A 26,640-nucleotide genomic window follows, 5' to 3' on the forward strand; every position below is an offset into this window, starting at 1 on the left:
CTCCAAAAAAGATAAGTCTTATGGACGCTGGTATGTTGCCAGCTAGACATGTGTTGGTGAATCTGGTTATATATACAGTATATATATATTTGGGGTGGGTGGGTGCGGGTGAGACAAAACAGCGCAGGCAATGCATTTTTGTATTAATATAATCACTAAAATATTTGCAACTGCAAGTTGTTTGAAAGTTGGAAGAAGAGTGAGTTGGTGCGAACGTGTTGCATGTGCCGGAGTCCATGCATCCCTATTATATAAGAGTAACAGGTATGCAGGCTAATTACCATAATAGCTCAACTGGCTAGCCTAATGCACATAAATCAGGCTCATGCATTCCCGCTAATTAATTAACAATACTATGCTAGGGGAAAAAAAACACATCAAACTTAAAGCTATAGTATTGGATCTACACTGTAATCTTTCATATAGATTACATAGCAGCTATTTATATAGCTGTTTTATGTTTTTCCTGACCACACTTATATGTGTCGCCTTCCTCCGGAGGCTAGCATCTTTACAGCAGAACTTTATGCTATTCTCTATGTTCTTCGTCTCCTGTTTTCTCGTTGTCAATCCTCCTTTGTGGTGATAGTTGACTCTCGTACTGCCCTCATAGCTTTGGGGTCCTATAATCCGGTCCACCCGGTGGTCATTGAGATTCAACATTGGCTGTTTCTTATCTCCAGTAAATTTAAGTTGGTAGAGTTTTGCTGGGTTCCCAGCCATGTTGGCGTCTCTTGAAATGAGCGTGCGGATGCTGCCACTAAGGACGCTATCCACACTTGTCCCATCTCCCGTCAAGGTATTCCTTATTCCGACTTTTACCCAGTTATTCATTCCTCCATCTTTGCCAACGCAGTTTGATCTCGTTAAACCGCAGACTAATTTCGTTAAGCTAATGAGAGTTTGGAGCGAGTATATTATTTACATAATATATACTTGCTACAGTCTCCACTAGCAAAATCTGGGTATAGCACATTAATATCTTCCAGTATTCCTGAGTGTATGAAGTAATTACAGGACTCAAATTAAGTACCTCATACCATTTGGTTTGAAGTCACTTAATTATAACAGGGCAATCACAGATATAGTGTTGGAGATTATGTCCCAGCTCATGTTCACATAGTTTACAATTGAAATGTTGACCATTGGGGAATGATTCATTACCTGCAGCCACCTGCCATATACATATATCGATATCATAGCCTAATTCAGGCAATTAGAATGTCACACTGCTCAGTGGATGTTTTATGCTGCTCTAATAAATAAATAAATAAATAAACAATTATATAACAAATGTTCAAGATATCTTTATTTATTTATTTAGACAAGAGTTCTTACATTCTTGTACAGCCACTAGCACGCATAGCGTTTCGGGCAAGTCCTTAATCCTAATTTTCACACACACACATCCCCAGGAAGCAACCCGTAGCAGCTGCTTAACTCCCAGGTTCCTGTTTACTGCTAAGTGAACAGGACAGCAGGGTGAAAGCACCTCTGGCCATTTGTTTCCGCCTCCGCCGGGTATCGAACCCGAACTCTTAGGACTAGGAACCGCGAGCGCTGTCTACTCAGCTGTCAGGCCCCCAATTATGACAATAGCTCTCCACATATGTCAGTTGCTTAGCTTCGAAACTGTACTTGTGGTCTGTCTCGAGCCCTGTGATGATGATGTGCACTGAAATTTGTTACTAGCTCATCAAGACTGTAACTTACTTAGCTAAATGAAATGTGGGGTTCAGTTCCCGAGCCCATTATGCCCGAAACGCTGTGCGTGCTAGTGGCTTTACAAGAATGTAAAACTTGAAGTCTCTGTACCCTAATAAACCTAATGAACCTTCTTGTATATAAATAAATAAATAAATGTGCCTCTGTAACCCTTGCCAGCGGATGGGTAACATAGAAAACGTGAACGTTGTAGCGGCAAGAGAAGTGCTCACAGGTGTTGCCAGCAACAACACAACAAGCAGCGTCTGTGTGAGCTGGTGACAGGAAGGACAAGAGTCAGGTCACCGGGAGGTGAAAACCTTCACTCAAGCTGCACCTGATATAGAGAAGGAAGGAACGCTTGATATAACGTTGTAGGTGGGTGGACGTCTGGCCCCCGCACCGCCTGGGTGTTGCACTCACAGTGCTGTGATAAGAGACATCATTCACCTGTCTCTGTTGATAACACGCCTCCCACAGTTAAAGTAAGTTTATTGAGACAAGAAAAAAAATACATCTCAAAGGGATAGAGTAGCTTAGGCTATTTCTACCCCCCCTCCCACAGTTATTTCTTGGGTTACAGGCGAATTTGAGCTTCAGGGTCGGAGGGATCCAGCATTTACTAGGCAGTGTTGCTGGGCAGAGCCATGGACGGCTTCTTGGTGCTATATAACCTCCTGTGACACAGTGGTCAGCAAGTTACAGTCTCGCTCCTGTGCCAGGTAAGTCCACTACGGGCTCACCATAGCCCGCGCTACTTGCCCCGCTCCTGTGCCAGGTAAGTCCACTACGGGCTCACCATAGCCCGTGCTACTTGGAACTTTTCGTTCCCAGTAGCTGAATCTTAAACAACAAACAACAACGATAGTGGTCAGACGTTCGCCCGGTGCTTCGGGAGCGATTTGACCTGGGTTCGTATCCTGGCCGGGGAGGATTGACTGGGTGCCAATCCATAACTGTCGCTTCTGTTCAGTCAGCAATGAATGGGTACCTGGTTGTTAAATGATTTGGCAGGTCTTATTCCAGGGAAAATTAAGATTAAGGACCTGCCCAAAATGCTTTGCATGCTAGTGGCTTTACAAGAATGTCACAACTCTTGTATTATAGAAAAATTGATTTAGTACTTATTTGTATAATTGCTCGAGAGGCTTTTGGTTGGCCTCCGGTTGAGGTGGGCATCTGGCTTTTGCTCTTTGAGTCACTTGGAGACTTTTTTTTTAAAGACTTGATGTTTCCTTAACTATGTCTGGATTTTTTGTTTGTCAAGGGATGTCTTAGCCATTTTGCAATAAGGCTTGGAATTAAATTTGATTATTTTGGGGGTAGGAGGCTGTTTGACATTTATATTGTCTGGGGATGTGAGTGTCAATGAATAATTTTCTGGTACTTGATCTGTACAGGATAGAAAATTACATTCATGTCACCAGGAGGTGCAAGGAATTTGGAACATGACATTGATACCTTCCACTTAGCTCAGCTGTTTTTCCAGTGCCAGTCAGTGTCCTGCTACTGGGCACTGGAATGAGGATACTGTAGTGAACCAATGGCTAACTTTATGGTACATGGTCATGACATAAACAAGTAAGAGATTTGATCAGTGTAAGCTTAGGGCTTGCCCCATACTGGGCTTGGGGAGTTGAAGACTTCCTGAAACCCTCTTCAGGTAAGATCCAGGTATGCACTATCTACACTAGGTAAACTTGGGGTTTACCTAGTGTATAAGTCCAAGTACAAAAAAAATGTAATTTTTTTGTACCATTTTATACCTAGTGTAAAAAATCCAAGTCTACACTAGGTAGACTTGGATTTTTTTGTGTGTCATCCCAGATGAAGTACATGACATTTTCATGTACATTAGTGATGGCATTGTCTGATATTTATACATTATTAGTGTAATAATGTAATAATTACTTAGTGATGTAAAGTCTGTAAATTATTTTGTTGACAATGTTTATATGTGGTCAGAACTACTGTACATGAGTTGATGGTACTGACCTCCTGAGGTATATATAGCCAAGCCTAAGTGTCTGCTGAATTTTTTGAATGATCCATACTCTTATAGCTTTTTATGCATAGTAATATGAAACAAAATTTCTGATGAGATATTCCTCTGCAGGCCTTAAGTTGACAGAAAAGCTGCTGTAGATTTCTCTCTCAAGCCTATTAAATTTTGTTGCAATTTCTCTGTATATTGAAGCTCTAAGAGCTGCTCATAGGTAGAGATGATGTCATAAGAAAATATTTTTATTGTCGGTAAAATGTGTATAAATTCCAACAGCACAATTGCCCAGTTGGCTGTAATTTGACACAGAAACAATATACAGTATCAGCAAGTTGATGAGAAATGCCACCATTGCATCCCACACACCATGCTACCTTGTATATTGTTACCAGCCTTTAATGGCTGATGATTTCCAAGGAATAAGCCACAGAATACGCCCAGATGCTGTGGTGTCTACAGGTGGAGGAGGAGTCGGCTTCAGATGGAGCAGAGGGTCTAAAGTAGACATATTTTGTAATGATCGTGAATCTGATTATAATGAATGAAAGGCATATCATGCTAAAGGGATACAAATGTTGCTATATATGGATTATTTATGGATTATATATGGATTTATGTATGAATTATACTGTACAGTATATGGAAATATCTTTGCTGCACATTTAAGAAGGAAAATTCTTCATGGACTAGTTTGTTTAAAAGTGCTTATTGCAGATTACCATTTAATCCACATGTTAAAGAGTAAATAACACTGTACAGTACTTTGATCTGACAAGAACTGCTTGGATTAGAATGTTAAAAAGTTTGTCCAGCAAATCATGCTTATGAAAAACTGTGAGGCTGTTCATTTTAATTTCTGCTTTAGCATGATTACATAAGGCAACTTGTCTTACTATGAATTTATATTGAAGTATTAATTATATGAAAACAACAAGTACTGTAAAGTGATTGGAAATTCAAGCATTAACATGCACACACTGAGGAAATAAACCTTTTTCCATTCTACTAATAAAAATATATACTTTAATTAGCAAGACCAAAAAATACATGATTACAAAACCATTTTTCCTAATGCATTTGAAATAAAAATATAGATGTTGTTTTAATTTACCATTTAACGTATGATTCATTGACGAGGTGGTTGAGTCATGGGTACCGCCTCACGTCAAGGTGCGGCTGTAGTGCTAAAATGAACCTAATAATGGCAAACTATCTTGAGGTTATCTTGAGATGATTTCAGGGCTTTTAGTGTCCCCGCAGCCCGGTCCTCGACCAGGCCTCCACTCCCAGGAAGCAGCCCGTGACAGCTGACTAACACCCAGGTATCTATTTTACTGCTAGGTAACAGGGGCATAGGGTGAAAGAAACTCTGCCCATTGTTTCTCGTCGGTGCCTGGGATCAAACCCAGGACCACAGGATCACAAGTTCAGCGTGCTGTCCGCTCGGCTGACCGGTTCCGTAAACTAACATTACTCCATAACCCCCCCTGAATGTCGGTATGTTTGGAGGTCAAAACTGATATCAAAACCATTCGTTATTTCTAAACATTTCATAAATTGAACTATATAATCCAAATAACCACAGTCCTGTATTCAGTACATGTTGAGAATAGGCAATTGGAGGTTACTATTTACACAAACCATACATGATCATTTGGTTAATTTAGATAGGCATATTTGGGATATTTTGTGCTTATTTTGACTATAATATGTCTTGTATGCATATGTACATTGTTATGCAATAAATAATAATAATAATTATTATTATTGTTTTGTTCATAATAAATATATTTAAAGTACATAAGAAAAGGTGAAGTGTAAGTAGAGCCTCTATTATAGTGTTGATAGTGCAGAAAACGTTAGTAGGATGACTTGAAAGTGCTACAAGTTAACCATCATCAGACAAAGTGGTTATGTGTCCATCCAGTAGTACATTAAATGCAGGTATCCTCGAGTTGGAACATTACTCATCATTAGAATGCCTTTTAGAGAGAGAGAAGTTTCACACAAAGGGCCTAGCATCTAACAATATAGTGTGAACTCTTACGGATAAAAAGTGCCCGATATCTAGCAATAGAAGCATAGATTCATAGCTGCTTTTATTTTTATTATTTTAGTTTTATTTAACTTTTTATCTGTAAATCTGTTGTGAAATATTTAATATGATTCTGTCCCTTCAGATGTTAAAAGTGAAGTATTGTATAATAATAATAATACAGTAATAATAATAATAATAATGTTTATTTTTCACTGGAGACTGTTTGATACCGAGAGCAGAATGTTACGACACAGAAAAAAGGCACTCCAGATAGTGAAGAGCTTGGATGCATTTCCTAAAACTTCTGAAGAATGTGTTAAGACATCAACCACTGGAGGAACATGTAAGTTTAAAAAGCTTGTTGCATAATTTAGCAGTGTCAATAAAATATGATGAAGAAATATAATGCTGTACATGTGTACTGTACTGTACTTTACCTATGCTGAATTTTCTGTTTAGTTACTTGAGGTTTTTCATATATGTTTTCAGTGTATTGACTGGCCCCCGATTTCTTATTTAATATTTTTAATACTGTAAATATTTTTGAGAACAATGGTACCACATGCTCCAAAATTCAAATTAATGCTTTTTATATGTACTGTATTGTGCAATAACAATCTTATAATTTTTTAATAATAACTATAAAGATGTAAAATCTTGGTAATTATAGGGGTATATAAGCAAAAAACCAATTGATTTAAATTTCCTTATTGAAAAATGACATGAGCAGCATTTACCATGGGTGAACCATCAAATACTGTATGATGTAAGCTGTCATCCAATTGTTCGTGATGGGTCATTGCTGGTAATAGTATAGCTACAGTCTGTCATGCTTTTTTAATTGAACACAATACTGTACTGCAAAGCAACTTTTCAGCTTATTATCCACTTGAGCTCGTAACTTGAAAATGGTTGCAGCATCCCAATTCTTAAGAAAGAAAACAAAAATGAGTTCATTATATTGTTAAATCTTGCTGCATTTAATATGTCTGGTGTACATGTTTACAGTGAACTGAACAAAGAGATATGTTGCAGCGGAATCCCACAAGGCTCAGTACTAGGGCTAGTATTGTTCATTCTCTGTACAAAGATTGTGGAGAGATGCCACATAATTGAGTGAGGAACATGCCACACTCGACCTGTAAATTATGTGAAAAGACACTTGAAAATTCGTACGAAGAAAGATATCTTGGTGGGTTCTAAATAATAAACATTCATTTGAAGACCACATCAAGGGCATGGTAAGAGGAGCCTATGTTTTGATTGTCAATTTCAGAATTGCTTTTTAAATTCATGGAAAAGTTAAAAAAGAAAAGAAAAATATGCCCTAAGTAGAATATGTAGCAGTGGTGTGGGGTTCATGTCACAAACCATTAAGTTAGGAAAGGTGCAAAGACGTGATAAGGTAAAAATGGGGGACCTTTGACAAGCTGTCAGTGTTCTACCTCTGGTAAGGCCACTGGATGGATGGTGGCCTTCGGGTAAATGCTTTTAAATGAATCCCTATGCTTGACCACAAGTGCTGTGAAGAGAGGCTGGAAGTGGTAAGTACGCCAAAGCTAGAAGATACAAGAAAGTTATTAAGAAGAGAAATGTTAAACCTGCGACTTCAAGAAAAACAGGCCATTGATTTAAATTAAGCTAATAAAACTTAACTGCCAAAAAACTTAATGAGCAATTCTTCTGCAAACAGCATTAAATGAATAGGATATATAAAATGAGAAGGTAGTGAACGTCAAGATAGTTTGAAGCTCAAATTGTCATATAACAAAGATTATAAGGAAGATGAGATGCCATGAGCACAGTTCTCATCTTTTAACTACACTTGGATAATTACTGCCCCTATGCTTGGCCACCATACTCTCACACAAACACGCACACGTGCCACACTTTTGCACCACACACTCGCCTACCGTACTCATTCATATGCTCGCCCACACTTAATTACCCACTTATTCATTTATGTCCTGGATTGAGGAGGGAGCTGAGTCCATAGTGCATGTTATATAATAATAGATAATTTCAATGTCACACACTATGTGAAAGTTCCCCATAGTAATATTTATAATGTTGTTAACACGATCTGAAGGCTCGTTTAATGATAATACACTAGTAATAAATACATAACTGGCTCCTCAGGTCTGGTGATGAGCATGCTAGTGATGGTGTGGCTGGTAGTGATGGAGGTGATGTATTACAGGGAGACCACCTTTACCTACACCTTCAAGCCAGATGCAGACTTTACCGAGAAGCTCAAGATCAATGTTGATATCACAGTTGCCATGCCTTGTAGATGTGAGTAGCTCAAGATCAATGTTGATATCACAGTTGCCATGCCTTGTAGATGTGAGTAGCTCAAGATCAATGTTGATATCACAGTTGCCATGCCTTGTAGATGTGAGCTCTCCTTTTATAAATCTTGTACAAATTTTGACAATTTTTCAATTTATTTTTACATGGAGTTAGAATGATACATTTGTTATTGGGGATTTTTTCCATTTCTGCTTGGTTTATTCTGTGAAATCTGAATGGCAATATCAATAGTGTATTGATTAATAAATACATTTTGGCCTTATTGAATAATCAACTCATTTTTAGACTATGTTTTAAACACAAAAATGTCTAATATTTATTTGAATCTTTTGTTTTAAATTATGATACATTGAGATTTGTGCATACTACAGTACTATCCGTAATGAAAATATCGGGTTAATTCAGATGGATTTTCTGAGGTGAGCCCCGTCGGCTCCCTGAAGCTAACGGACTGATATCCACCATATTATAGTGTAGAGCATCAGTTACTGGAGTCCTCATGCCTACCGGGAACCACCAGTCAGAACCTGGTTACCTCAGAGGCGAAGGGAGCAATGGCTTATGAACACTCCACTTTTGAGAGTGTAGTCATGTCTGCCATCAACCCAGAAAGGTAGGTGAACCATTACAAACCCCAACTGGTAAAACATTGCAACCCAATGCAACACATTGCAACCACCAACAGCCTGGTGGACCAAACTCTCACAAGTCGAGCCTGGCCTCGGGCCGGGCTTGGGGAGTAGAAGAACTCCCAGAACCCCATCAAGCAGGTACCAAGACTGAACAGAGGCTAAGAACTCCCTCCAAGATAAAACAAACAAACAAGCAAATGTCCACTCAACCAGCACGCCCGCTTGTTAGTGACCCCGAGGGTGGGGGGTCACTAATATGTCGCTAAGAGTAGACCATGCTCTACTCTTCACTGGTTCTTTTCTTTATTTCCTTCTGTATCTTTCGTTCCAGTATGTTGTTATTCTACTGTACAAATTTGGGACCTGTCCTTCAAGTATCTTCCATGTATATATTATGTGATACCCTTCTCGTCTCCTTTCCAAAGAGTACATTTTGAGAGCTTCGAGATGGTCCCAATAATTTAGATGTTTTATCATTTTTATGCATGCAGTATATGTTCTCTGTATTCCCTCTAATTTAGAAATCTCTCCTGCTCTGAAAGGGGGAGTGAGTACTGAGCAATACTCAAGATGGGACAGCACCAGTTATTTAAATAGTATTAGCATTGCTGTAGGGTCTCTGGATTAGAACGTTCTCATAATCTATCCTATCATTTTCCTGGCCGCCGCTATATTAGCAATACTCAAGCTGGAACAGCACCGGTGATTTAAATAGTATTAGCAATGCTGTGGGGGTCTCTGGATTTGAAAGTTCTCATAATTCATCCTATTATTTTCCTGGCTGCCGCTATGTTTGCTCAGTTATGTTCACTAAATGTCAGGTCATCAGACATCATAATTCCCAGATCTTTTACATGTTGCTTTCCTTCTATGAGTAGGTCTGATTGTGTCTTGTACCCTGTGTTTCGTTTAAGTACTAACTGAAGTCTAATACAGTACTGTACAGTATATTAATACTGCATAATTATTATAGTTAATTGTTAGTTTTCATTTTGCAGTTGTTGGTGCCGATGTTTTGGACATGACAGGCCAACAAGTGATGACATTTGGCGCCTTAGATCTGGAGGATACGTGGTGGGCGCTGGATCCTGATCAGCGAATTCATTTTGAAGGTGTACAGAGGGTGAGAATGTGTTGCCTCTTTGTATAATTTATAATATTCTATATCACATAATGGAAAATGGGTTACCATGTTTTCAACCCATTTCCTTAGGGATAAAAGTACAGTATAACATTTGGTGGCTCTGGTATTCATGATGCTAATGATCATTGTGGGAACCGACCTGTGAGATTTATATTTATTTAATTTATATGAATTTATATTTACGTTAATTTATATACTTCGATAGCAATTTGTATAATGATAAGTGGACTGTATTTCTGCAATAATCTCATAATCTCACAAATCGATCCTCTACACATTAGGGGGGTTATTAAATTAATATATATGCAGCCAATCAAACTACAGTAATAGCTACATACATTGATGAGGTTCCTTCTCTTATAGTACAGCAGGTTAGTCCACCAGGTATAACTAGAGTGTAGACACCAAATTATCCTCTTTGAGGTAGCTTCTATCACCCAGTAACTGGTGCACATAATCTTGCATCCTCGTCTTGACCTGTCAAAAGTGCGCTAGCTGTGAAGCCAGAATCCTATATATGACAAGCTATATCAGAGAAAACACTATACAGTACATGGAACATTAAAGACCTGGCTTAATTACCTTTAGTTTGAGGCTTCCATGTGATCTAACCGGATAACCCTACCCAATGACATTAATGGCCACTAATGATAGATAATGGGTTTCGGATAGACACTTAACTTGAATTTGTAGACAGCGTGTTGATAATGGTACACTTTTAGTTTCCATAACACTACGTCCAAGTAAATTTAACAGGAGCCGAATTTGCTCCCGTGTGAGCCTCTGGTCTAGTATAAACAACAATGGCTGCCCTCCTTCCTCCACTCTGACGCCTGGCTTACATTGTCCAGATTTCAGAACGTGATAGAAGGGTCACATTTACTCTACTTTAATATTGATAATTAAGTTAATTTATATAAGATGTTTTTATGATGGTAAAGTCCAAAGACTAATGTATTTAAGAATAATTCCCAGCAGAATAGCTGGTGAATTATAATAGTATGTGGTGATGATATCCCGTTTTCTTTAGATGGTAATTCCACTACAAGTTACGTTTTCTATGGGTAACTTGTTTATACAACACAGCTCTTATCTGTCTGTATGATTATTAAATGGTGTCGGATTTTCCGACATAATTCCCCAGGGGGCTGCTCACGGGTCGAAGTCCTATTTAGAACAGACGAACACCGATACTCCTCCATCGAATTATTACATTAATTTGATGTTAGTAGTTAGTAATCACACATTTGTGTGTCTGTTCGTACAGGACGGATGTCCCGTACTAGAGTTGCAGGGGTTAGAAGTCTAATGCGATTTCATTTCCCTGTCAACTCTTGAAAGGCTAATATTCAAGCCTTATTACATATTATTTAACCCAGAAGACTGAATGTGATCAAGTACTACAGTCAAGTATGATTCAGGGACTGCAGTGAGATCAGTGACATTAGATATAACTTGAAGTTTCTTCAGGTAACTGGTCACTGATATATAAACACTGAGGCCCATGGAATACATCTTGATTAAATAATAAATGTATCAAATCAGTCATCAGATTTATTGGGGTTTAATTTAGTTAATTGATTCAGAAGATTGAATAGCTCATCATTAAAGTAAAGTATGGTTCTGAGACTGCAGTGGGTTCAGTGACATTGGTCGCAGTGACTTGTAGCTGTTTTAGGCTACTGTTCACTGATTTGCCACTGAGGCCTCATGAACTCATCTTCAGCTTCAAATGATGATACTAACATCAACCTCTGTTGGTATAGTCAGCTGTAATCTCCTTAGTATAATGCTACTGGAGAAATATAATCAGCTGACAAATTTAGTTTCTATTGGTATTGTTTATCTGCAGGCATAGGTCTCCTCAGGCTTGAAGACTTGGAGTGAATCAGCTGAAGCCTCCGGTGGGGGTAAATGCAACAGCTCATGAACTAAATGTGATGTTCTTACTTCTGGATCAGCATAATTATCCTTGAGGAGTTTTACTGCCAGATCATAGCCGTCATTAGTTAATCTCAGATGGGATACTACTGTTTTAGCCTCACCTGATAATTGGCCTTGCAAATAAGAGAATTTACTACTCTTTGGTAAAGATTGTTTTGAGTCTACAAGGTCAACGAATTTGTTCCAAAATTCGTCCCAATCTTCCTCATCTTTTCCTGAGAAAGTGGGTAAATTAATTGGAGGGAGTCGAGCTTCTGCTTGACTCGTATTAGATGCAACTGTTGTTGTTGTTGCTGTTGCCTTGTTCTGGGCAATTAATTTGACATAAGGCTGTAACGTGGCCTGAGTTTGATCTTCATAATTCGCAAGATCAACCATAATGTCGTCTATTTCTGTTTCTGATAAATTAGTGTTGGCAAGTTCAGCCACATATGTTGCTATTTGACATTTAATTTGCTCAAATTTACCTGCAGCTGCTTGATAATAGCTTTCCAGGTCAGCATAATCAACTGTTGATTGTTGTGACAAATCTTCACATTTCTTGATCTGTCTTGTTAAGTGGCCTTTAAGACCTGCAAGGGTTCTTTTCATTCTCCCTGCATTATCCATACTGGCTAGTTGGTGAAGCCTTGTGGGGCTTGTACTTGGGCTGCTCATAATACTGAACAAACACTAATGGTAGCCTAGGGTAAATTCTGAACTCACTAGGCAATAATCCTACCTCTACTAGAGGTTAGCACTTAAAATTAATACACATTATATATATACAATCATACACACTAATGATTTGAGTGAAAAACCAGTGTCACTGGAAGTACCTTTAGGTTAGCTCTTCTATATCACCCTAGGATGGTAGAGACACTAATTAATCACTCAAAGGTGTAATGATCATAAGTAAATTATTATATATACAACTCAATTCGAGTTGATAAAAATTACACCCAAAATAGGGTCTGGACCATTCATTAATGGTGTTAGGTTGTTCAATATAGTACAACTGACTATAGTAATAATGGGACTAGGATGAACAATAATAGTTCAACTAGTCAATGGTTAATATCCTACCCTGTTGTGGGTTGGCAATTAGTAAATATTATACTGTGATCACTAGTGCAATATATTAAATAATTCTCTATTTTGGAGAAATAATATACACAATTATTGTTAATAGCCTCTTAATTAGCCTCTATGAAACTTCTAATATTATCTAGAAGTATTAAATATTATTAGTGACCTCGCGAAATAAACTCCACAAAATTCGTAGATAATCTCTCGCGAAATGTAACACCACGAAATCCGTGAACAATCTCGCGACACAGTCACTAATTTGGCTGGTTTCTATGTTAGCGCTGTCATTTCACGAAATAACACGCCACCAAATATCTGTGGGTGTGCATGAAACCGCTGACGAAGCTGAACTGGGCTGAGGGAGGCTCCTGAGCTCCCTCGAGGCTACGCTGCCGTCTTGACTGCTGGCTTTGTTTAAATAACACTGCACTAGTATATTTAATGAATCCACTGGATAACTGGTTCATCCGGTACTAAGATGACCAAATGTGGGTTCAAAGGACCGAATATTCCGGTTCCGAAGGTCCAAATAATGTGGGAACCGACCTGTGAGATTTATATTTATTTAATTTATATGAATTTATATTTACGTTAATTTATATACTTCGATAGCAATTTGTATAATGATAAGTGGACTGTATTTCTGCAATAATCTCATAATCTCACAAATCGATCCTCTACACATTAGGGGGGTTATTAAATTAATATATATGCAGCCAATCAAACTACAGTAATAGCTACATACATTGATGAGGTTCCTTCTCTTATAGTACAGCAGGTTAGTCCACCAGGTATAACTAGAGTGTAGACACCAAATTATCCTCTTTGAGGTAGCTTCTATCACCCAGTAACTGGTGCACATAATCTTGCATCCTCGTCTTGACCTGTCAAAAGTGCGCTAGCTGTGAAGCCAGAATCCTATATATGACAAGCTATATCAGAGAAAACACTATACAGTACATGGAACATTAAAGACCTGGCTTAATTACCTTTAGTTTGAGGCTTCCATGTGATCTAACCGGATAACCCTACCCAATGACATTAATGGCCACTAATGATAGATAATGGGTTTCGGATAGACACTTAACTTGAATTTGTAGACAGCGTGTTGATAATGGTACACTTTTAGTTTCCATAACACTACGTCCAAGTAAATTTAACAGGAGCCGAATTTGCTCCCGTGTGAGCCTCTGGTCTAGTATAAACAACAATGGCTGCCCTCCTTCCTCCACTCTGACGCCTGGCTTACATTGTCCAGATTTCAGAACGTGATAGAAGGGTCACATTTACTCTACTTTAATATTGATAATTAAGTTAATTTATATAAGATGTTTTTATGATGGTAAAGTCCAAAGACTAATGTATTTAAGAATAATTCCCAGCAGAATAGCTGGTGAATTATAATAGTATGTGGTGATGATATCCCGTTTTCTTTAGATGGTAATTCCACTACAAGTTACGTTTTCTATGGGTAACTTGTTTATACAACACAGCTCTTATCTGTCTGTATGATTATTAAATGGTGTCGGATTTTCCGACAATCATGGAAACTATTGCAAAAGGCTTAGTGTCACGTTGAATGTCTTATAATTAATTACCGCCTTTTTTATTTTGCTATGCAGTATTATTTTGTCTTTGTAAGTTTTATCTTCACCCAGTGAATGCCCTTTGTAGTGTATTAATAATAACAATAGTGATTATTATCTTATGTGGCTCGTGGCCCTTCTACCATATGAGCTTGAATCCATGTATGGAGATTAGCGGGAATTATGCCCACTGTGTGTGTGTATCCACCTTGGTATCATGGGTATTGTGGTATATTTCTCAGTGTGTTAAAATATCCTTCTTAAAACTTAGGATGAGGCAAGACAAAAGAGCTGAAGTTAAGCACCTGCAACCACTGCTAAGTGAGCATTGAGTAGGAAGGTACAAGATAGTAAAGGGCAGGAGTGAGTTTGGGTAAGAATGGGTGGGTAGCGGGGGCATGGTTGGATGGCGGATAGGATGGTTGGGACAAGAGTAATTGCCTAAGTGTCCATGCTGTGGTTGAGATTTGGTTCTTTGGCCCCACTTGTCAGTCTTTAATCAACTTGTGTACAAGTTTCTCAGCCTGTTGGACTCTGTCACATGTATATTTGCAGCTGTGTCTGGGGTCTGCCTTCACCACTTCACTTGACAGTGCATTCCTTATATTTACTATTACACTGAACATATTCTGTCTATGGCTCATTTGGGTATTTAGTTTCTTTGTATTCCACCATCTTGAGACCAAGCATGCTCAAAGGCACACGGTTGCTCCCTCACCACACCATTGCTAGGGCAAAAAGGTTGGAGGAGTAACCCCCACTGAAGTGTCAACTGGTAGTACTTCTGTGCACCACCTGTTCCAATTGGTGCATAATCATATTGAACCATGGCTGTAATAGTCAGTCATTAGGCAAGTAACAAAAACATTTCTCAAATGTAGTTAATTTGTCAAATGTATTTCATTTCTAGGTGAACAATTATCTCCGAGAACAGTTTCACTCCATACACGAGCTACTCTGGAGAAGTGGTTATACTGATATTTTTGGGGATATGCCTCGCAGGTAACTATTTTTATGTACTGTTTGTTGTTTTTCTATTGGTTTATTATTTTTACACATGCATGAGTAAGTATATTTACAGAAATTTGCATTACTGTATTTGTAATAATAAATTTGTGCTGTACAATTATTGTATCATGTTTCTGGAGTGGGTGTCTTTGGTTGCTCCCTTCTTCAGGGCCTGGGTCAAGATAGGATGTTGCTCACACACTCAGATTTAGGTAACTTTAACCCTACTGACAAATACTGTACAGTAATGACAAGTTACATTGCTAAACATTTTGACTTATTGAGCAGTGGGTTGACAGTAGAGGTTACCTCAATCCGACACAAAGAGATTGGCTCCCCTTAAATGGTGATTGCAATTGTAAATAAAATGAATTGCTACTCTAGCTACCTACTAGTAACTTGCCATTGTTCTTCATGAACAAATTTGGTCGGTTTTGTTTATCTCTTGGTTTCTTGTCTCCTTTGGTTGAGTATTCCTGTTTCAGGCAGGTCCACTTGTTAGCTTTTGCTCCCAGTAGTCATTTTAGCGAGTTTTGTGCTCTTCGTCATAGGCCAGGAGGGTTTCATTCATTTCATCCTAGAGAGTTGCTTCCTGTGCCTGCAGCCAATTAGTAATTTTTAGCCAAGATTGAGTCCTGCTTTTTTTTTAAGGCTTCGGGTGGTGTGTACTGGATTTGTCTGACCAGGAATGCATTATGATCTCTGTCCTGTTACTGTTGGTCGGCATTATTTATGTGCTACTTGTGTTTCCTGAGCTGTGGTTCTGTGTCAGTCATCTATCCCGCTTTCTCGGGGCAGTGGTTCAGTTCGGCCAGTCTGTTGTGTATACCCCGTACCCATAATGTCCAATATATGAGTACAAGGGTAATGTAGTAATTTGCAAAGAATGTAGTCATGGTGCCATGACATGAATGTACATTCTTTGCAAATATATTCACAGCTAATATTCTGATTTGGGGTGGAGGGATGTGGGGAGGGGGGGGGGGGGGAGGAGTTTCTGATGGTCTAACAGGGTGTTGGCAGTTGGATGTCCCACATCTTGAAGTGCTTGTCTGGCACTTTGGCACCTTTTCAGCCATTGATTTGCTTCCTTCTCCCATTAGTAAGCCTTTTCTATTTTTCTTTTCATTTATTTATTTATTTAAGTAAAACTGGTTTCTCTCAAAGGTGCTGTTAAGATATTCACTGGGAGCTACTGAAGGGCCAGCCCAGAAATCAATTCTTATATGTAATAAAATTGTATTCTTTGGGTGGCTGCATTAGCTGCATTTGGGGTGGCAAGTGAGTGGGGGCACGGGCCAGGATGACCCCCGGGTGACATGATCTACCGAATGGCTTACATAGGTACTAGTGTGATGAATACAATTGACAAATTGCTGTTTGCCTTATTTTACTTCTTTTCTCTCTTTAAGATTTGTGGTTAGTCTTGCTTTCCCTGTATTTTGTGCATAATATTTTTCAGAGTTGGGTCAGTCTCTAATACCCATCCTCCCCTCACCTCTTAAGAGCACACCAGCTTCTGGCCCTGGTGTTGAGTAGGCCTGTGGTACCAGAGCCTAATACTGTGCACCCAGAAGCTATTGCGGCTGCACAGCAAAGGATATCTCATTTCATCCTGCACTTGATTTATGGCAAATAATAGTTGGTTGACTATTACACAAGCATATGCAGTAATTAAATAATTATTGATGTTAATTATTGACAAGTATTTACTAATAATACTAGTTTTACCCAGCCTTTTTAAATATTTAGTAATGTAATATAATTTAAATATGCAAATGTTATTAGTTGCTTTTTGGCATGGGTTATACTGCTTACATATATATATATCTCATCACTTCTGTTACCCAATTAGAAACAAAGTAATTGCAGCTAGTAAGCCTTTCAAAAACTTTAAAATCTTATCCTGTTGTCCAGAATTTCTTATAAAGAGCTGTACAGTACTCATTAATAGAAGAATTCTGTCACTCTAAATTAGGTAATCATTAATAAGAAAATATTGGCTACTGCAAGTTGGGACATGTCTCGCTCGACTCTTAATGCACAATTTCTTTTCAGACGAATCTTCCCTGAGCAAGAGAAAGATGCATGTCGGCTGTATGGGAGTTTAGAGATCAACAAAGTAGCTGGGAACTTCCATATCACAGCTGGTATTGTATAATTTTTCCCTTTTTTTCTCCCCCTAGTGCTTCATGTTTTATCGTTCACTTGAGCCAGTGTGGTAATAGTATCACTAAGCTTTATATTATTACTTTGGAATAGTGGAAACAAATACACTCCTTAGCCAGTGAGGTAGTGTCAGGCATTCTCACTTGGGCTGCTGTATGGTTTTCACCATTTATATTTAGAATGTCAAAAAATAGTCTGCTAATAAATAGTTTGAATCCTTTTGAAGTCGAACCCCTACTATATGAGCTGCATTCTCAAGTTGAATCTGATCCGTACCAGCCCCTGAATTTGCTGATGAACCGATATATTTCTAAATATGTTCTTTTATATTTCTGGTAGGCCCCCTCAGTAACTTATCATAGCATGTACAATGGTTTAGCCAGGCCTTAAAAAGTGCACCAAACCTCCAAGACCTGTGTTTACCTACTGGAGGTCACCATCAGAATCTGGCTCTATAAGGCGATTAGAACTTGAGGATCAGTTATCAGCCCAAAACAAACAAACAAAAAAATCATCAGAACGGTTAGGGAAATCTACATCTGATTCAGGGGCAGAACTGTGCTCCTCACAGCTGTACAGGTTGTGATTTAGCAGTTTTGAATGCCTTAATCTTCTTGTAGCAGCAGTTATTCTGCCTATTGGAATGCAGGGCTGCCCTTTTTTGCTCAAGTGAGTGGTTTTAAGCGTATATCATTGTGGTGGCAGTTGTGGGCTTATTCCAATTTTTATTGACAGACCTCACCCCCCCCCCCACACACAAAAGGCTGTGGCCTTCTTTTAGTGTCCTCTCTTGAATTCCAGGCATTGCAGTCCCAGGCTGTCAATCAAGAGGAGGCTTTTTCTTGCTCTGAGAGTCCTCCTTAGCTGGTCCCCCATTCTCTGCATTGCTTGCTCTGTTCTTGATTCAGCATTCCCTTCTGATATCCTGGCCTTTCCCATATGTTGTGGCTTGTGCACTTCCATATTTTGGTGGTGGATATGTTAGTAGTGGAGGTAGGTGGGTCTGTTTCCTCCGAGATTTTGACAGCGGCCTTCGAGCCTCCCTGTGATCAGGCAGCCCAATGGTTTTGTGGTATGTTCTTAGGGGCTCTGCTTTGTTGGGTCTGAGGCCTCTGTGCCTGATGGTCTTTCTCTTTTTTCCTCTGACCCTCCCCTCTCCTATAGCAAGACTGGGTTTGATGGTTTTGGAGGGTCACTTGAGGAGGTCCCTGGTTTGCCATGTCTTCCTCTTTGTGGCCTTATTACAACTAGGCCAGAGGGATTGTTCTACCATGAAGCTTATTTTATCCTCTTTCCTAGTTTGTTTTTTGGTACTCTTTGCCCCATCTCCTGAGGGCTCAATTTCCTCTCTGCAGATTTCTGTGGTCTCCTCTCTCATTTCCTTGCCCCCCATCCCCCATCTCTCCTCCTCTGGAGGTTTTGCCCATTGGTTACTGTGGTGGTCTTGTACTTTCCCAGACTCGTCTTGCCTCTATTCAGGGGCCAAATTTTGGTACTGGTAGGTACTCATAATTCTGGTGTGGTACCTGGGTTTGGAGGACTCCAGTTTGCTTGCTTGGGAAGATACAAAGGAGACACACCAGAAAGTGGCACTGCATTATTTTCAATACTGGATTTTTGTTCTTTTCAGATTGTCTTTACATGACTTCATGTACATGTTTAACAATAATTTGGTCTTTGTAGGTAAAACCATACCACTTCCAAGGGGCCATGCTCATTTGGCAGTATTTATGGATGACAAAGATTACAATTTCACCCACCGAATCCACAAGCTGTCCTTCGGTGACCCAGCGCCTGGCATTGTGCATCCATTAGAGGGGGATGAGCAAGTTGCTACCAAGAGTGAGTTTAAGATTTTCATATTTATTTGTGTTTTATGCATTTCTATATGTATGTATATGTAAGTACATATTTGTATATGTAGCGCTAGGAATAGTGTGGATGTTACCTGTTGCAAGACTACAGTGAATAGTTTAAGCCGCCTTCCTCCCTCCAGCTCTGACAATGTTGCCTACAGCAGATTGAACCCTGACCATGGGGCCACGTGAAGTTGTATACATATGCATGTAAATAATTAAATATGCATGCACTTATGCGCACATACACACACACATACACCATCGTTATATGACAAAAAGTGCCAGGAAGATTGGACACCATGAATGTAGCTCTCATCCTATAACTACACTTGGATAATTACTTGGGTAATTACACATGTAACACAGAGTAACTGAGTACATGTATATGTCTTCCCTTCCCATCCACAAGTTTAAGAAAAATATGATAAATTTTAAAGTTGAGAGTTAATTAGTGTGCCAGGTACAAATGGTTAGGGATGGAGCACAAAGAGATGGGGATCTTGCTCCCCCATAGTCACTGATGGGAAAGCATCCCCGTCCTTTCTCCCTCTTGTCTTTGAAATCTTGCTTGTACAAAATTGTTTCATAATTTTTACCATAACAAAAAATGTATTTAGTATTTTTGCTTTCTTTTCCTTGACCAGATCACATGACATATCAGTACTTTGTGACAGTGGTGCCAACATACGTCAATACGTACAGTCACCGTGGCTCTTCGTTCCAATACTCTGTTTCGGAACAAAACAGAGAAATTTCACATGAAAAGGTATGTTGTATAGTGCATCTGTAGTCATTATCAATGTTTTATTTTGTGTTGGACAAGTTTCTCTTTTTGCCAATCACACATTACTGGCAGTTAAACTGGTTGACCACTATGAGCGTTTTACCAACTACTATGCGTTTATTTCACACATGATGTTTACTCCTCACTCCTCGACCATAATTTTACTTTCATGTATATTTACTTTAAACTCTTCTCTTGCACACATCAATAAAATTGTCAAGTAGTCTACGTAGCGCGCTCTCACTCTGATGAAAGAATAATATTTTCTGTATGCATCACCCATACTTTAGTTCCTCACATTAGGCCTGCACACTAGGTACACACCCCTCTTAACATTTTTACCTTCACTTCCTTCATGACCCCGTCCATGCATGTATTCAATAACTAGGGTGACATCACTAAACCCTCACATACAGCTACATTTATATCATACCAGTCACTGATTACACTAACTCTTACATATGCACTGCTACCTACTTGGATAAGTTTCACAGTGTTTAATAGCACTCTGTCAACTCCATACATGTTCATAACTCTCCTCTTGTATGCTTTTTATAATTCCAAACATGTTATGTGCATCTGACATTTCCGCACGCCTTCGCTATAAGCTGCTGCTTGTCAAATGTCTCGTCTACACATTCCTCCGTTCCACCATGGAACCCCACGTTCATCACTCGTCAGTTTATTAGTACAGTGGGATCCCCTTTATCTGGTTCTCTGTTTTCCTGATTCTAAGATTATCATGATACAGAAAATGCCTGTTCTCCAACCCCGTTTATCCATAAAGTCTCTTAACGATCAGCAGCAAAGGACACTTGCTTATACTAAATAGTACAAAAATACTAATGGTGTCCTACATACATTGGTGCATTCCTATTAAAACTCCATTATAGATCTGTTTTGCACAATTGTCAAAATAAATAACAAAATACAATTGCTTCAAAATTGTACCTCTGTATCTTTCATTAGATTATCTGAATTTTCAATTATCTTGAAATCCAAAAGTACCAGTTGGTTTAGGTAATTGATGTCATAATATAATTTTCTGTTCTTCAAGCACTTCTCCTACAGTTTGTTTTAGACCATTGCCTCCATAAGTCTTACTTCGCTGTTTGTTTGTAGTGATATAACCACTGCTTTTCTCCAATCTTTGGACACATTACCAGTAGTCCAAGACTTTGGGCACGTTCTCAAGACCCCGCTTCATTTCTTTAAGCATTTCTGCTTGTACTTCAACACCAGCGGCTTTCCAACATGTCAACTTCTTCACTGATATTCTCACTTTTCTAAATAAATAAATAAATATATAAAAATTATTTATTTATTTATTTATTTATATATATATATATTTCAGCTGTCATATAAGCTTGCACTTTTTCATAGTCAAATCCTTTTTTTCCTTGGCACATTTTATCATTGCTTGTACTCTTTTAAATTATATTAATTATCAAAAGAAAGCAACAAGATTGGAAGACTACGTAGCACTCATTACTGAGGGTTAAGGTGTTGATTTTTTGCAGTGATTGCAATGTGGATAAATACTGTACAAGAAAATCAGACTGAAATAAACAACTTATGTAATAAGGAAAAGAGTAGAGGTAAACAATGCCTAAAAATGATCATTTTGATGCACCAAAATTCTATGCAGTATACTGTGTGTAAATATTTTTTATGATGAATGATGTGATGTCTTAATTATACCTTTACAATTCCAACAGAATTCCCATGGAACACCAGGAATTTATTTCAAGTATGATGTGTCTGCCTTGAAGGTGGAGGTGGTGGAGCGTCGCGAGTCTCTGATAAAATTTCTCACGCGGCTTTGTGGGATAGTTGGAGGGGTCTTCACGTGTTCAGGTGATTTTTCAAATTATTGTTTAATTATATAAAATCCTGAAATCTTTTTAACTTCCTCTATGTTCATATTATCAGATAACAAAAGCAGGAGCTAGGCTTGAACGAGGCGATTAGAAATGTTTCCTCGAAATAATTCTGTTTGGTGGATTGGTATTGCTATAAAAAAAATTAGCGATGACAGTGTTTTACCAATTGTGCAACAGAAGATAATCAAAGGTAAATGCTGGTGAAGTTAATATGATGGTTTTCAAAAGGTGAGTTCTTGTCCATGTGTATTCCCTTACTTGGTTCAGTGTTTTTCTAGTTATTCCAGCTTGTTTACATCTTGTACACTAATATACTAGTGTACCTTATGTGTGCACCCGTGTTAAATGTTTCTTGACAGTCTAAGAAAATGCAGTCTATCCAGCCTTCTTTCTCCTATTAGGTCCTGGCAACTACTGTATGTTGTAAAACGCCTGTATTAACGCTTTCGCTGCCCAGGCGGGCGACTCGATGCGCACCTCAAGGTTGGCCGAACGGTATGCGTGAACTCGCCTCCACCCACAAACATTTATATCTTTTTTTTCTGATCTCAATTTTCGCGATACATCGTTCAAATTGGTATTGATATTTCGTGATACATTGTTCAAATTGGTTGTTGAATTTGGTATCAAATTGTTTGCAGTAGAATGCTGTAAAGGGATATTTGCATATAAGAACATATAAGTCTCACTTTTCTATACCTGTACTTTCGATGAAAACTCAATATTTTTCCCTCGTATGTGTTTCTTTCGGTGCTTTCATTATGGATTAGCTCTGTTCTTGATCAGTATTCATCTGGAAGTCAATTTGCAGTGTTTATAAAGATAGTAACAACAAATACCTGAGATAAATTAACTGGAATGGGGAAATCACTTTCAACTCGAAGGCCACGGCTGTCACGAGAACAGTGAGCCTCCAGGGTTAGGATGCCACGTTGGGTATACAGAAAATGGGCAGAAGTTGGAGCTTATTTTAAAACAGGTCCCATAGAATTTGGACAATAAATTAAATTTCTACAATTTTTGTTAAATTAATGATGCTGTTTTTGTCATCAGAATATGATGACAGAACATGATGGAATATGCGGCATAGGGCAGCGAAAGTGTTAAATTAATAAGTTTGTCACCCATGACTCTTTTTTTTTTTTCTTCCTTTAAACAGTTTCTCTTCAGAAAGGTTATTCTCGTCTTTGCCTCATCATTGTCTTCCTGTTTCCTTTCTCCGGTCTTTAGAAAGGAATACAATTTTTATGACACTGGTGTATAGTTTAGTGCTTCCTATCTTTGTCTCTTGAATACTGGGATTTAATTTTCCAGTTTTCTGGGGGCTCTCCAGTCTTTAGTGTTTTATTTAAAATTTAATTATTGAATAACTTGGTACCCCTGAAAATGTTTTCAGCCAGTATGGTTATACCTTAATTTCCCCTGTGGTAATTGTTGCCTTGTTTTATAGGTGTCTTTTATTTGACTTACTATTTAGCAACTGCTGTGCTGTCTAATGCTGCTTGTGGTCATCAGCAAATCCCACGTAGTTCACTTTCTGCTCTAGATCTATTATGTAGACTGGAAACCTCTTGCCGAGTTAATCACAAACCTTCCTTCACACTTTCCGTGAGGATTCTCTTTTTTTTTTTTTTTTTTTTTTTTTATATACTCCTCACCCTTATCATTATCTCTTCCCGTTGTTTACCTCTAGATGTGACTTTGCAACAACTTTCACCAGTTCCTGACTTTTTCTGCTGCTGTGCTGTTTTCTGATTCCTGCTCTGCTGCTCTGTGGGACGATATAAAAAAAGTGTTGGGTAGAAGAATGGGCGAAAACCAATTTTGTCTTGTGGTTTGAACAATACAGAAGGGCTGATAGAAGACTCTTAAAAATGATAGGAAAGAAGACACTATAGTGGATTAGAGTAAGAGGTTCAAGGAGGGCAAGTTATGTTGGTTTCCTGGTGCCTGGAATTTGTTTTGGCCAACCCTCTTGTAGTGAGTTCCATTGGGAAACCTTGTGTCATTAAATGACTTGCATTTTAAATGAGTTTTGTGTTAAATAAAACTTTTAACTTGAGCCTCATTTATATTAGTGTGTCTTTGTTACCCAATATAAGTGTTGTTTACAAAGGAATCTAGATGTGGAAATTATGAATACAGGTATACTGTATTTAATTTTGGACACTCCTGGTAAATTTGGTTAAGTGGAATGTTCAGCTAGTTCTTAGGTGGGAGGGGCCCAATTTGATTCAAATTACTGAGCTTTGACAGTTCTGCAAAAGTACTTTTGATTTTCATTTTTTTGGGGGTAATATAAGTTTTTCAGCATACACCTTACTGCCATACTTGAATTACTGCCTTACACAAGAGTAAGGCAGTAATTCCTATACATTTTTGTATATTATAATTTTCTAATTATTATTTTTTTATCGACAGGTTTGATCAGCCGCTTTGTTAATCTATTTGTGGTTTGCTTGACTTGTCGTTTCTTCAAAGACGAAGCCAATGGAAAACTGGAGGAGGCAGCATCCAAATCTCTACTTGGGCCACCAGCTACACTACTCTTGGCATCGAACCTCTCACAATCAGATGCTGTGCCACAGCTGACCCCTGCCACAGCTCCACTAGTATCAGACTCATCACGCATGGCAGCCTCTCACACCTGACACCTTTTTAATCCTCGTTGCTTAATGAGTTACCTCTGGTTTTTCAGCAGATGTTCTCTGTCATGTTGAAGGTGTTCACTCTCATATTAGTTTCATTGATTATATTTGTGATATTTATTCTAGCGGGAGAAATTCAGTTCAGTATTTTAGGTTAAAATTTTCATTGACATTTGCTTTAGAGTTTCTACTAATAAATTTGCTTGACTCCCAGCTCTGCACATTAGGATTTATGCCTCAAATTCTACATAGTATCAAAATAAATACAATATTTAGTTTATGGAGATCAACTGTGTTTTGTGCAGGTTTTCATACTGGTACATTACTAAAAAATAAAAATGTAAAATTCAAAATGAAAATCAAATAAAGTACAGTACAGAGGAATCTCGGTACCTGAACAGCTCCCAACTCTATCAATTTGGCTCTTGAACTCGTGTTCGTGCTTGATAGTAAACTGTTTGCTCAGAACTCAAATGTAAAGATGTGTACTGAACGAGTCAGTATCCAAGTAGCTGTCATTTGGTAAATACCCCTCTAAACTTCTGTAATTACCTAAGTGTAGTTGCAGGATGAGAGCTACGCTCGTGGTGTCCCGTCTACCCAGCACTTAAAAAATCTGTGTAAACTGTTTTATTTAACTGTAAATTTTATGTGTAAACTTTCTTGTGTTTTCTTGGATATTATTTTATATTCCTAGCATAAATAAGTCACCGTGGCATCTAAAAAAGTTAGTGATAAGAGCCAAATGAAAAGAAAATTAGTTAGAACCATGATAGAGCTGGAAAAGAATGCATAGCAAAATATGAAAGTAGTGCTTGTGTGTGTGTCCTTACTACAAATATCGTTGGACAAGTTACTTGTAAGAAAAACATCCAGCGAGTCTCAAGAGGGAAGTAGAAGAAGACAGAGAAGATAAAGAATCTCGGAAGCACAATTATGTGAAGTTTGTATGGAAAGGGACTCCCCCTGCCACACAATAACACCTCTCCTCTTCCATGCCACCGTCCGCATACACCATCAACTCTCCTAAGTGCAGGTGAAGTGAGGCATATATTTACATTTATTTCATTTATTTATTGTTTTCATATGTTTTGTATTCATTTGTGTTTTTTTGGGTCTGAAATGTATTAATCCAGTTTACATTATTCTCTGAGAAAAATTGCTTGGTATTCGAACAGATCGGCACTCAAAAGGCCTTCTGGAACCAATTAAGTTTGAGTTCTCAAGGTTCTGTATTTGTTTTTAATTCATAAGCTTGTATACCTATGGGTTAAATTCTCTGATGGCATCAGAAGTTTTAACATCAAGATGACTTTGACATCTTGATGAAGTGTTGTGTCCAACTACAAGAATTCCTAGAAACTCTCGAGCAATGTTAAAGATGCCATTCATACACTCGTATTTCCCATACTCTGAGTGTGGTGTCTACTAAGGCAGAATTTGAATAAACAAATTCCAAAAACCGAGGCAAACAACAAGTACCGAATCAAATTTAAAAAAAATTGAGTACGAGAACCGAAAAATATGAAAACGGGAGCGTGTGAAAACCGAGGTTCCGCTGTATTTGTTTTTCCCATGCACCACAGTGTTGTCTTGTACAAACAGGGACCCAAGGGTTAATCAGGTGGAAAAACAAGTGTGATGTTTTCATAGCTATTCAACACTAGTGTGATGGTAGACAACAGAAAGGAAACCTCCCCAGGATTAAAAGGTCTATAAATAAAATGGAATACTGTACTGTACTAGAATGCTATCCAAGGCTATAATATAAATATACATTTGGTGTGCAAGTGTAACATGATTAAGTCAGTAATGTGTATGTAGGTATGTAAAATGGTGCAATAAACTATTTTTTCCA

At 38.3% G+C, this 26,640-nt stretch overlaps 1 protein-coding gene across 1 annotated transcript; it reads left to right on the top strand.

Moving 5' to 3' along the window:
* The first annotated feature begins 1,904 nt into the window (after window positions 1-1,904).
* On the top strand, window positions 1,905-26,640 carry LOC123769528 (endoplasmic reticulum-Golgi intermediate compartment protein 2). The gene is made up of 10 exons (XM_045760741.2): window positions 1,905-2,189; window positions 5,963-6,087; window positions 7,884-8,039; window positions 9,688-9,812; window positions 15,342-15,433; window positions 17,498-17,589; window positions 19,292-19,450; window positions 20,112-20,233; window positions 21,970-22,108; window positions 24,556-26,640. The coding sequence occupies exons 2-10, from the start codon at window positions 5,985-5,987 to the stop codon at window positions 24,783-24,785; spliced, it is 1,218 nt and encodes a 405-aa protein (XP_045616697.1). The 5' UTR covers window positions 1,905-2,189; window positions 5,963-5,984; the 3' UTR covers window positions 24,786-26,640.

Source organism: Procambarus clarkii, chromosome 63 (assembly GCF_040958095.1).
Source record: "Procambarus clarkii isolate CNS0578487 chromosome 63, FALCON_Pclarkii_2.0, whole genome shotgun sequence".
NCBI classification, from domain to species: Eukaryota; Metazoa; Arthropoda; class Malacostraca; order Decapoda; family Cambaridae; genus Procambarus; species Procambarus clarkii.